Source organism: Labrus mixtus, chromosome 22 (genome assembly GCF_963584025.1).
Source record: "Labrus mixtus chromosome 22, fLabMix1.1, whole genome shotgun sequence".
Lineage (NCBI taxonomy): Eukaryota > Metazoa > Chordata > Actinopteri > Labriformes > Labridae > Labrus > Labrus mixtus.
Genome location: NC_083633.1, coordinates 6,389,269 through 6,402,379, shown reverse-complemented (window position 1 = coordinate 6,402,379; position 13,111 = coordinate 6,389,269). Strand labels below are relative to the sequence as shown.

At 40.3% G+C, this 13,111-nt stretch overlaps 1 protein-coding gene across 1 annotated transcript; it reads left to right on the top strand.

Moving 5' to 3' along the window:
• The first annotated feature begins 2,461 nt into the window (after nt 1-2,461).
• On the top strand, nt 2,462-11,951 carry LOC132956729 (plexin-C1-like). The gene is made up of 11 exons (XM_061030339.1): nt 2,462-3,591; nt 4,292-4,408; nt 7,582-7,716; nt 7,831-7,931; nt 9,274-9,379; nt 9,652-9,802; nt 9,926-10,028; nt 10,858-10,933; nt 11,081-11,122; nt 11,211-11,338; nt 11,620-11,951. The coding sequence occupies exons 1-11, from the start codon at nt 2,581-2,583 to the stop codon at nt 11,933-11,935; spliced, it is 2,286 nt and encodes a 761-aa protein (XP_060886322.1). The 5' UTR covers nt 2,462-2,580; the 3' UTR covers nt 11,936-11,951.
• Nucleotides 11,952-13,111: the final 1,160 nt, after the last annotated feature.

Here is a 13,111-nt window from a genome sequence, read left to right as displayed (position 1 = left end):
TTGGTGTGGTAGCTGGAGAAGTGCCAGTTCACTGGAGCACTGTCAAGGTGCCCTTGAGTCAGGAACCAAAACTCAAATTGCTCTGGCGCTCTTTCAAGTGCAACCCCTCACTCTAACATCTCTTCATTATTGGGGCAGCGGTAGCTCAGTCTGTAGGGACTTGGGTTGGGAACCAGAGGGTCACCGGTTCAAGTGCGGACCAAGCATTGAAGTTGGTCTGGTACCTGGAGAGGTGCCAGATCACCTCCTGAGCACTGCAGAGGTGCCCTTGAGCAAGGCACCAAACCCCCTCCCCACCACCAGCTCCATCATTCTGACATCTCTCCCTTAGTGCATGTCCACAGGATCCTGTTTGTGTGCATGTGTGTATATACTTCAGCCTATGTGTGTGTTGCATGACTACAGAGTGTAAAAACTGAAATTTCCCCTTGCAGGGATCAATAAAAGTAAATCTTAAATCTTCATTAGTGCATATAGGATCCTGATTGTATATTTTGGCCAATGTGTGTGTAGCATGTCTCAATAACAGTGTAAAATTAATTTCCCCTCATGGGATTAATTAAGGATTTCTTCTTCGTCTTCTTAATGAATTGCTATTCAGTGCATAAATGTAAGTGGTGAGTGTGGTGGGAGAGGAATAAATATTCTGTAGTTGGGCGTTACATCAACAACTTGCTTCAGACGCAAACCAGTTATGAACTATCAACGCCTCTAAACTTCATGTCAAAAACTGTCTTTAAACTGTGAGGTAGTCTGGCATTTTTCTTTCAAACTGGCCCCTTACAATCGTACAATCAGGCGAACATGACATGAATATTTGATGATGTGTACTGACTCCCTTGTTGTGAGATGACCAAGTTTGTAAAAAATTAAAGAGGACATATTATCCCCCTTCTCCACCTTTTCAAACAGTCCCCCTGTGGTCTAAATGAAACATCTGTGCTGTGCTTTGGTCAAAATATAACATGAATCAAGCACCAGAGGAGGTTTGTGACCCTGTATAAACCAGCTCTCTCAGAACACTCTGTTTTGGTGTGTGTGTCTCTTTAAATGCAATGACCCCCCCCCCCCCCCCCCCCCCCCCCCCCCCCCCCCTCCCCCAAGTTTTCCTGGTAGACATCACTCCTTTGCTAGCGAGAATAAAAATGGTGGACCTAAGAAAAAGTTGTTCGAGGCTGGGGGTGGAGTCCATGAGTGGAGATACCAGGGGAGAGGAGTGTATTTTTTTTTACCAGAATCCCACTGTGACATCACAAGGAGAGCAAATTTGGAACGGAGAATTTTGCAGACTTATGCAGACCACAAACAAAGGACTGGATGGGTTTATTTCACATTTTGTGGGTCAGTAGACACTCAGGTTACCCAAATATATGTCCAAAAACACTGTAGAAGTGAATTTTTCATAATATGTCCCCTTTAAGCAATGTGAAATTTGAACTGTATCAATACTTTAAGTAGTCAAACTTTATATAGTTGGAAAACTAGTCACAGTCTTCCAAGATTATAACCATCTCTGGCATACATTTTAGCACAGAGGAGCAAAAGATTTAAGCTGAAACAGAAACACTTTCATTGGATCTAAGGCTTATCGATGGGATATGACCTCACTGCGCTCTCTGCCCCTCCTCTCTGCCTGGCACTGCCCGGACAGGTCTTCACCTGTGGCTTTAGTGGATACTGCAGTTAGCAGACCATGCTGCTGGAACTGCCGAGTCTTTGCACAAAGTATTTTTAATCTACGCAGCATTACATATCCACGGAATCATTTAGAACTCACGTTGCACCCTTTCACTTTCTGAGCAGAAGCAAACGGAGTGGGGAGGGGGAGCTGTGGAGACAGTCCTGTAGGAGGCGTGATGGGCCAGCTAGCTGTCATTATAATGAAAACAAACAATGGACCGCTGCCCCTGCTATGTGGACCGGTGATGAGCAGTTACATTAAAAAGAGAGTAGATAGGTTTAACTTCGGCTCCGATGGGGCAGGAATCTGTGCCAAGAATCATCTGTGGGTCAGACTCCGGACCAGAGCGGACCCCCACCCCTCCCTCGGTAATCCAGATTAACCAGTCCAGCCCTGATGGTGGCTGACTGCTTTTCTTTCTGGTATCCAGAAGAACAAAAAACAACTTCACAGAGCTGACACTAGATGTCATCCAAATGTCATCACACAAAACACTATGGGCAATGTTGATTCGCCATAACACAGACCAATCAGAAGTACTCAAATGACACGAAAAGCTGATGAGTGAAGACGATAATGTCCTCACCATGTTTCCCTGATTGATGCTCCTCTGGATAACAAATTAAATCTGGAAGCTGTCATCACCCCCATGATTATTGGGCTGTGCGAACTAGATGAATGAATGCTAAATGCTAAATGATAGCACACATTATATTTACATAAAGCGACATAATTACACTGTCGATTAGATTTCGGTTTCGGCGCGCTCCTACTTTTCGCACTTCTCCTTTTAACTAGGCGCACTGCGCTTTTACGCACGACTCCACTGACTTTCTGTAGCAGTGCAGAGTGTCATGAGGACCGTCAGTGTATGAGCGACAAGCTGCCATCTCTGCTCGATGATGATCCTCCTGCCTGCTCTGTTAATTCTTTGGGGAGAAGCGGCTCAGTGCCTGGAGGAGGATGGAAGATTTAACTTAAAGGGAGACCTCCGTCACTTCGCCGTGGCCAATGGCACGGTTTACATCGCTACTGAGGAGATGCTGTACCAACTAAACCACGACCTGACTCTGGTCCGGAGTCTGAGCCAGAGAGGATTCTTGGCACACATTCCTGGCACAAAAGACCTAAAGTTAACCCGATCTTCTGATAAGAGGAACGTTACGTTCAGTGTCAACGTGTTATTGCCGCATGTTGCAGACGAAAATGTGATAGTTTGCGGTGTTATTGATAAGGGGTGCGGTTATTGTGAACTGTTGGACTTCAAGAACATTGCCAATGTTCTGTACTGGGAAGAAACCGAGGTAGGTTCTTTGTGGCGCAGTAGTGCGTCCGTGAGCCTCCTGGTGAGTGTGGAGACTCGGACCCGGGCAGAGACTTACATTCTCACCGCCGTGCAGCAATACAAGAAAGAGCCGACAAAGACAGGCTGCCCAGCTTTGTCAGATGCAGTGAACCTTTGTAACACGAATAACAATCAACCAGGACTAATATTTTCTATTAATAGCGAAGAGATAGGAAGTCCTAAAATCATACGGGAAGACGATGTGGAGTTTGTGGATGGATTTCAGATTAATTCCATCATCTATCTTTTCTCCAATCTGCCCTCAAAAGACAGAAACAACAAAGTGCGTCTCCTTTGGCTTGAAGGCAAAGGAGGTAAACTTCAGACTCTGAAGTCGCTCCGGGGCGCAACTCTCAGAGTCTCTGATGGAGAGAAAGGACTCAGACTGATCGCCTCCTCGGTGATCCCGGGCGGTCCGCCGGTGCTCTGGTGCGGCGTGTTCAGTGTGGACGGAGGACAAACCAACACCGAATTGGTGCTGTTCGACATCAGCCCTGATCTCACCAGAGAGCAAGATATGGACCCGGACTTCTGCTCTGACTGTGGTGATCAGAAAGAGGATGAGGTTCGTCATAATGTACAAAAAGTTTCAATAGAGCATAAGAAGTTGTCTCAACACAGAGCTAGTATTTCCAGGTTTATCACACCACACTGAAACAATCTTCCATTTCAAGTGCAAGCAATCTCACGTCCAGAATCAAAAAGAACCCGCATAATCATTAATTGGAATCCTTATTGAAATAAATGAGCAAGCTCTAAAAAGCTAGAGAAACAAATGCACGGAGGAAAAGAAGCTCACTTTGTTGCATCATATTTACTACTAATAATCTTAGGGGAAGTTTCTGCATCTAAAAACATTTTCATAATCAAGTAAAAAGTATTGACAGTTAATTCAAAGTGCAATCTTGTCTGGTTGTCAGTTCTTTTTCGAAAGGAACAAGGCATTGCTGACTTATTTCAAAATGAAAAAAAAAAAATTGAACGTGTCAGGAAATTGTCCTGACTGTTTTTGCAGATTCATATCACCCATTTAGATATTAATTCATTTTAGATGAGTCTGAGTAATGTTATATGTCTTTAAAAAATATATATATATCAATATATATATATATATATATATTTATCAATATATATAATAATAATATAGTATAAAATAAAAACAACCCGATGAACGGAAGCTGACATTAATGAGTCGTAATTGGCCGTTATTATAAACACTGTTGTGATATCTGATGAGGTATTTGTTGACTCTTTTAAAGCCAAAGACACTGAAGCCGAAGAAGGTGATCTTCAAGCAGAACTACATGACTTCTGTGCTGGCGGTGACACAGAAAAACTGGATGGTTTTCTTCATCGGGACGGGAGATGGGCAGCTCATTAAGGTGAGTGTAAAAAGTGAACATTCACTATCTCAGGAAATTACTTTGAAAGAAGAAGAGTCTGGAAGCCAACATTACTGCAGACTGGGAGAAGTTAAACGACAGCAAAGAGGGCAGAGAGGGGAATCTAGTTCAGTTCAATAATGATGCTTCAATCAATCAAGCTTTGTTTCTATAGCACCTTTCATACAAATCAAGCGCAATTCAAAGGGCTTTACAGCAGCTGATGAATGAGGGAAAAAACACTAAATAGTGACAAAACATGGTAAAACTTAAAATGGATTTAGAAGTAGAGACTAATGCTCACCAAGAGGAATAATAAAAAAATATATGAAGAATAAAAAGGTAAAGAGTGAATAATAAAAATAGTTAAGAAAATAAAAGATTAAAGAAACAAATACAAATAGTGATACGACTAAGAAATAAAACCATTAGCCTACATAAAAGCCAGACTGAGTAGGTATGTTTTTTTAACATTACTTTTAAAAGTATTAATAGTTCCAGATCCTCGGCAGACCGTCCCAGCGCCTTATAGCGTAGTGGCTGAAAGCAGTGTCACCTAAAATCTTTGTTTTTCTCTGTGGAATAATTTAAAGAGAAGAGCTGGAGGATCTTTAGTTCATAAACTAAAAACATCTCTGAGACGTAGTCCAGTGCAAGGCCATGCAGTGCTTAATAAACTAATACAATCCTTTTTAAAATCACAGGAATTAATTGGAGCTGAATGAATATTCTTTGGTAGACCATAAAGGAGAGCATTACAGTAAAATAAATATAGGAATGAATTCAATACCAAGAAAACTCTTCATCAATGTTTTCAGAAAATCCTTAAGAGCTGCTTAAAGTTGGGTTTTCTTCTGGGTCAGGCCCATAGATACAGCAAATTGGATGGACAGGCCTGGCTTGGGTCCGGTCAGCCTGGATATTTCGGGCCCAATCGAAGCTCTAATTTGACATTGTGGTGCAGTATTGTTTTCTAACTAGTATTCGAGACATTGATATCAGTGAGGACTGTATTTTAAAGATTTTTATTTTTGGGCTTTTTGTGCATTTAATGGAGAGATAGGACAGTGGATAGAGTTGGAAATCAGAGAGAGAAAAAGTGAGGAATGACATGCGGGAGAGGAGCCACAGGCGGGATTTGAATCTGGACCGCCCGCTTGGAAGACTACAGCCTCCATACATGGGGCTCGCACACTAACCAATGTACCACCAAGGAGTGGATTTTGTGCTAAACATGCTTGCAATGGATTCAGAATCCTAAAAAAAATCCTAGTTTGACCCCTCACACACATTTTCAATTTTTCACCAATAATGTTCTGGGTACCCCAACCCTGAGCAGCTCCCACAGATTTCCTGAGCCTCGATGCCAAACACAAACTATGTTCTGCTGTAATAAATATTGCGTTGATGTCGCTGGACTTGGAGCCATTTTCTTTTTCTTACACGTTTTCTACACTTCATGGTGTCGGAGGTGAACAAGCGTTTCGCTGAGGCTGAAAGTCACCAATTAACAAATGCTTTAATTGTATGATTAGAATAAAAGACAAAAAAGGTACTTGCAATTTTTTTTTTTAAATATACAACATTACAGTAGACAACATCAATAATTATGTTTTGTTTGAGATTATTATATTATGTTTTAATATTGCTGTTCAAGGTCATAGAAACTTTGACTCAGGTTATTCTACCTGCCCTGGGATCAGTGCATTAGAGAGAGAGAGAGAGAGAGAGAAAGAGAGACTTTAGATCTGTGTGTGTCAGGCCACAGCACCGTTTGCACTCGTTAAGGTTCATTACAGATAAAACCTGCTCACATGAATATGTTGTCACAAACAAACAGAGTGTCTTTGATGCAAAGACCGAAGTCATCTTCAGGTATTTTAGTGTTAGGCATTATAAAATTATAACATGTTTCCAAACCAACAGACTTGAGTTGATCCTTCAGCGTTGCGCACTGCAGTCTGATCAGCTCTGTGTGGAGTTCACCTTCTTCAACTAAGTAAACTCAGTTAAACCACTTTTGATATGAGTCTGGCAGTCCGTTCTTCTACGTGTCCGCACTATCGTGATCTAACTCTGTCACTGACTTTTTATGCGCCATGAATCTGTGCCATGATGTGCATGATATCGTATTTGGATAAGAATGAAATGTTCAGTAATAGTTATATTTTTACGGTCTGATGAAAGCTGGTGATAAAGGTGCAACAGTAGGCTACTGCATTTAGAAGTGATGTCGCGCTGAAACTTTTAGGTGATCAACACAACACGTTCACCTCTGGGTGACCTAAAAATGAACCATCTGTAATTAAAATCAGTTAATATTCATTTTAATTTACTGTTTTTACAATAACCAGAGGTAAAACTAGTCGGTCGATGCATCAGGCTAAACGCCGGTGTCCGCAACCTACACTTAGTCTGGATGTGAGGAGATGGTCTGGGCCATTACGCATGGCGGAGATGATTGTTTTTTATTTGCACGAGCTGCTCTTTGTGGCTCACTCCATAGGAAGCTTTGTTATTATTACTCAAACTTTTGTTTTACATCAGTGAAGACAGGAGAAACTGGTAAGAAGTGTGGACAGAGCTGAAGACCGTCAGGATGTGCGCGCAGTGCAGCGGTGTGTCTGTCGTTAAGTCCCGTAGCTCTGATACGACTCTGGCAACTTGTGAGCAAATAAAACTAAAGAAATATCGCTCCTTCGATCTCTATTGAAAACCTGCATTCTGTGTCACCTCTCTCAGGTGTTCAGTCTGTTTTCTGATGTGATGTATTACCAGCGTAAAGCAGGAGCAGCTCGTGATATTCCCTGCTGAGAAGATAGTTCAAAGTGCCCCGTTTAATTAATATTCGTATCATTTTACATAGGTTTTAATACAATTCGGGGAAAATACGTAGCCTATTACAAATATTTAATTTATAAAAAATCTCAAAATATTTTTCAATACATTTCCTCCTTCTTCCCAAAACGGATGAAACTTGCTGTCGGGCCGGATACGGCAACAGATGTCTGACATCCCTGCTTTAACCAGACATTCATGCTAATGCAACTGTACTTCAAAAAAAAAAAAGACCACAGCCGCCGCTAACTGTGCCTGCAAATAACTTTCCAAATATATCCGTCAGCAGAGCAGCTTAGTCTCACAGAAAGATACAACTATGTGTTCACTTTCAGCTTGCTGTGGACAAGAAGTACCAGACCACGTGTTCCAGAGTGCTCTACAAAACCAGTGACGACCGCAAAGTGTTTCAGACATTACATCTAGATCAGGTGGATCTTAAACATGTGTACGTGCCATTTCAAAACCAGGTAGGTTTATTTCTCTTTTGGATTTATTTGCGGTACCTTTTTTTGACATATGCATGCTATATTATAAAGTGTTGCTAAGTTGCTTTGTATTGTGTTGTGTTTTCTTTTTAATAGATAAATCGTGTTCCAGTGTCAAAGTGCAGCACTTACAAAACATTGCAGGACTGTTGGTCTGCGCAGGATCCGTACTGTGTTTGGTGCGGATCTGACAAAAGGTCAGAGAAACAACATCTGCAGTTGACGTTGTAGCATGTCCTGGACATGCAAAAAGGGGTGAATAACTTTACTATAGCTAACAGAAGCTCACCTCCCATTAGTTAACTAGACTACTCTTTCCTAGAACTAAGTGAGAGCTCGCTCCCTACCAGCCGATATTCTGCCCTTTCTAGTACCTGGTACCCCTAGTACCTGGAGCTATGTAAAATTACTCCACTAACACCCTTTGGAGGACAGATGGACAAGTTATAATCACAGCCCTAGGATTATCTGCCTAACATTAATTTCTAGAATAATTGAATTCAAGAATAACCCCTGGTATAGGACACTAGATTCGCCCCCTGAGAGGGAATAACTATGAACTCCCCTCGCTAGGATGTTAGATGTGTATGAGGTGTGTAGTAAAAGTCAGTAGAAGTGTGCCGTGGTGTTACTGCTCAAGCTTACCTTTCGAGGTTCACGGGGTCCTTAAGGGAGACTCCGGTCTTTGTGGTGTAAATGATTTCAGTCAGAAAATGATTTCAAAAAGTTTCCGAAAATGTATTAAAAAACTTCAAATGATAAAATAAATGCAAATACAAAACAGTAAAAGTAAAAATATAAAAATGTAAAAAGTAAAAGCAAAACACAAAGACCAAAGTCTAAACCCGAGAGTGTAGACACTTGAGGTTTTAAAAGATCTTGGTCTCAGAGACTAAGTCCCAAAATGTGGATTCAAAAGTCAGAGTGACGTGGAGTCCTTTAGAAAAGCAAAAAATAACTTCTGTAAAGATTCTGTAAGACCTCAACAAAGCATATTCGCAGAAACGAGATACATCCACAGTTGATACCAAGTTCAACCAAGTTCATGTGTGGTTTTGATGTCAAGGCATACAAGGTAACACAAGTGATACTAAGTTCATATGTGGTTCTAGTTCGAAGACCGTGAACCAGGCAGATTCGCAAATACGCTATACGCCTACGAGCTGGTATGTGGTTTTGCTCAAATTATGGCACACTCATCCTGACCTCTCAGGTGCGTAGTCACCGCAGGTGTGTGTAGGATTGACAGGAAATATTAATAAAGCCAAAAACCAAAAGTCATAGCGACTATATGACATATGTATATATAAGTGATATCAAAAGAAAAAGTAAATATGTGAAGTAAATGATAAATTGATTAAATGATAATAAAAGAAAAAGTAAATATATGAAGTAAATTATAAATTGATTAAATGATAATAAAAGAAAAAGTAAATATATGATAAAACAAATTCAACAATTGCATAACTCTTTCTGATCTTTCAACAACGTCTTCATGCAAATAAACACTTGTTTAAAACTTAATTTTTCTCCTCCTAGCTGTACGTTTGAAGATGACTGCAAAGACTCAGACTGGCTGTCCATTCCTGATGATTCTCAACAGAAGATGGTTTCATACAAAGTTGCACAGGAAAACACTGGACAGGTGCAGGCTATATACAAGTTTTGAACTATTATCAGTTTTCTTTTGAAGGTTCTCAGTCGTCCAGGTCATGGTAACTTGAAGTATAATCCAAAAGGCAGCTGGACTTAGTGGAAGTTCTCACGACATTTCACCTTCACTCTGAAAGATTGGTCCAAAGAAAATCCTTTCAGAGAAGAGGTGAAACATCTTCCAGAACTTTAACCAAGTACAGTTGCTTTTTGGATGAAATTTTGAATTCCTGTTTCATACTCTCATATCTGGACTTTTCTCAGATCACACTTACCATCCAGATGCATCTGTCGGTGGGCAAGAGTGCACTTTCTAACTTCATCTGTCAATTAGAACATTTTAAAATGAAAAACCATGAACTACAATTCCCACAGTGCACCTTCATACTTGAAAATACTACATTTCCTGCTCAAGGTAAGCAATTTTATTATTCTAAGATAACCAAGGGAATTGAAGTATTTCAAATCAAGGACAGTCAAGAATTTCATGAAATTAAAAAGGTTAAATATTCCCTGTATTTATTTTTTAACTTAACAGGACTGCCTATTAAACTTAAGGTTGGACTTGGGACGTCAGAACTGTTAGAACGGCTGAACCTTCTCAACTGCACCAAAATTAGTGGACCACCAACATCTGTCTTGTAAGTCTACTATTCATTTTCTACAAATCTTAGTAGAAAATAAGGGATAAGAAAGAATAGCTAAACTTGTCATGCCCCTATTTTGCAAAGACTGAAATGAACCAAAAAATGATGGAAAACAGATAGTTTCCTTAAGATGAGCTATCTAGAGAGGAAGTCTGAAAACCAATGTTTTTCCTTCAAATTTGGGGGATTTCCTGTTATATTTTGGTATATCTGAGGCAGGGATGAGTTTTGCACTTGAATAATTTGACAGTTCACAGACTAGTCTCCTTAGAAATCTCTGCTATAAGGTTCAACATGATTACTCATCAGGTGCACACAATTTGTCCAAAGGGGTGCCTCAAGGGTCAGTGCTCGGTCCCCTTCTCTTCTCAATATACACCACCACACTTGGTGCAAATATCTGCTCTCATGGTTTCTCATACCATTGCTATGCTGACGATACTTAGCTCTTCCTGTCATTCCTGCCAGATGACTTCACAGTCCCAGCAAGAATTTTGTCATGCCTTGTTAATGTCTCGAAATGTATGAATGAACACCACCTTCAACTCTAGCTAACATTTAAGGTTCACATGGCCTTGATTTCCTCAACATGATCCTTTCCAGTTGCCCTGTACTGCATCAGGAAGATCCGACCCTGTTAGAGATAAGCTGCAACTTCCTGTGTTGAAAAATGAAGTGAAAGAGTTCAGAAATACCTGTTGGTGTGTTGTTAAAAGATCAGGTTAACTTAAGGTTAAGTTTTAACAAAAACAATGGCATTTCCCCTTAACCGGACCAAGTAGCGCTGTGCCTAAGAAAACTACATGAACTGTTTTGTCTTCAGGTGTCGGCAGTGCATTGATGCTGGGTGTAGCTGGACCACAAACGGATGTTCCTGGGCCAATAAAGGAGTAGGAAATGTAATTATTTTTATTTTTATTTACTGTTATAATCCTTAAGCTTCATTTTTGTACTGTTTCATGTTTTTGAACTTTGTTAGCTTAATCCCTTTCCAACGCATGTCATGGAAACCTGCCTAAACATATTCTACTCACCTTCTCCTGCAGGACGGTGTTTGCCAGATGATGGAGTCATGGATGAACTTCTCAGTGAGTCTGAACCGTAACTCTCACACACTGTTTTCCCTCGTTTTCACCTCATTCACATAATAATAATCTAGTGCACATTTCATTTCAGAGACCACAGATCTCCTCCATCACTCCCAGTGTTGTGTCCTTCTACGGCAGAAACAATGCAGTGTTGAAGGGTTTTAACCTCAGTTCTGTGATCAGAGTGAGGTTCCAGGCAGACTGCACACCACAAGAGTGAGTTATTTCTAACACTCTTAACATTTCATTTAACAATTCAATAGCTTATTTCACACATGCAATTTCTAGAAAACTGAATTGTTTTCAGACAATTTAATTTGGATGGATGCAATCTGTAGACACCAACTTTTACATTTAAAATGGGTGTTAAATTATTTTGTGGCAGATTTTGGTGCAATGCTTCTTACTATGATGTTTTAAAAAAGTTTCCCATGCAGACAAGTGAATATTGATGTACGACTAACAACTGTTGTTTCTCTCTCTGTTATTTTATTCAGGTTTCCTGTTTGGGACAACACTGGTGAAAATCTGACCTTTCACATTCCCAGTGCAGAAAATAAAGGAGTAGTCAAAGTATGCCTTCTCCTCCCAGATGGCAGTTGCCATGGCAGCGCCAAAATCACCTACCGATCGGCACCATCCTGCACGAGTATTTCACCCAAAAGCACTTGGATAAGGTATGACTGTTTTAAAACAGTGTTTCCTAACCTTTGTTGCTTGGAGCCTGGCCACTTGTATCTTAGCCTCACCTCTGAGATCTTTGGCGCCCCTTCTAGGGGGGCCCGGACACCCAGTTGGGAATCAATGTTTTAGGACTACAAAAATGATAACAAATGCAGATACACAGACTTTGATTACCAAGCCTTATTTGTGGACAAAACATGACTGGTTAAGTTAAATACATCAAAAAACATTTGAAGACAATTCAAACACACAAACATTTGACACTGACTCTTGTAACATTACAAATACTCTCCACAGTTCTGTTAACTCTTTAAAGGGGTAGTGGAAACTCAAGTGGGATGTCTTTAATGGAAGCCGGTGCTTTGTCACTAACTTCAGAAGAGACTTATTCTAGGAAACACTGTCAGTAACTGAGAGACAGCTACAGGTTGAGGGTCATCATATGGGGAAAGTGAACTTCCCAGAACTGATTTGTTTCACCATTAGACAACTTCCCTTTTGTAGGGTTTGTTAGCTCCTGAAAGTTCCACTTCTGCATCTGTACCCAACAAACCTTATAACAAACAGCAGTGTTAGAAGACATACAAATCAAGTGTATGGCAATTTATATAAAAGGGCCTTGTGCATCCATTTTTCTTCATAATCTAAGTATAACAGTTAATAAAATAATGCTAATTTGACCCTGAACCTGATCCCCATTTCATTACTCAAGAGCAGGGACGGGTATCTTTGGTCACAGCAAGGGCCACATTAATTTAATTCTCACTGCCAGGGGGCCAAATTGTAGGATACAAAAACGATTACAGTCAATTATGTCTCAAATTTAACTAAACATATACCAGTGATCAAATATTATTATGGACATATTTCTGGTTTTCATGTGTTCATGGCAGATTTTGTCATGTTTCCAATTAATTGATATGTAAAAATTGACCTGAGGGCCACGTTGAGGGTTGATGGGGGCTGCATGTGGCCCCCGGTCCATCAATTGCCCACCCCTGCTCTAGAGCATTTTTGTTCATTTATACCTAAAACATTAAAAAAAAAATTCACTCATTTCCATCTAAACTATTTTCAGTTATTTTGCACGCTTTGCTACCATAATTGTGCTCGTGGCAGTATGTCTTTTCTAAACCAGTCCGGATCGTTATGTCTTTAGTAAAAAATCTATCTTTAAGGACCCATATTAATAATTTGTTGGAATCCCAGATTTATGTGGAAGCGATAGATGCTTGTTCCATAACCATATGAGGCCATCATGGTAAGAACCCTCCCTGGTATCCAATGTGCACTAAAATCGTTCTT

Coding starts and splice junctions, on each gene's coding strand:
- LOC132956729 (XM_061030339.1), top strand. CDS start 2,581: ATGATGATCCTCCTGCCTGCTCTGTTAATTCTTTGGGGAGAAGCGGCT. Junction 9,803..9,925: donor TACTACATTTCCTGCTCAAG/GTAAGCAATTTT, acceptor TTAACTTAACAG/GACTGCCTATTAAACTTAAG. Junction 11,339..11,619: donor GCAGACTGCACACCACAAGA/GTGAGTTATTTC, acceptor TATTTTATTCAG/GTTTCCTGTTTGGGACAACA.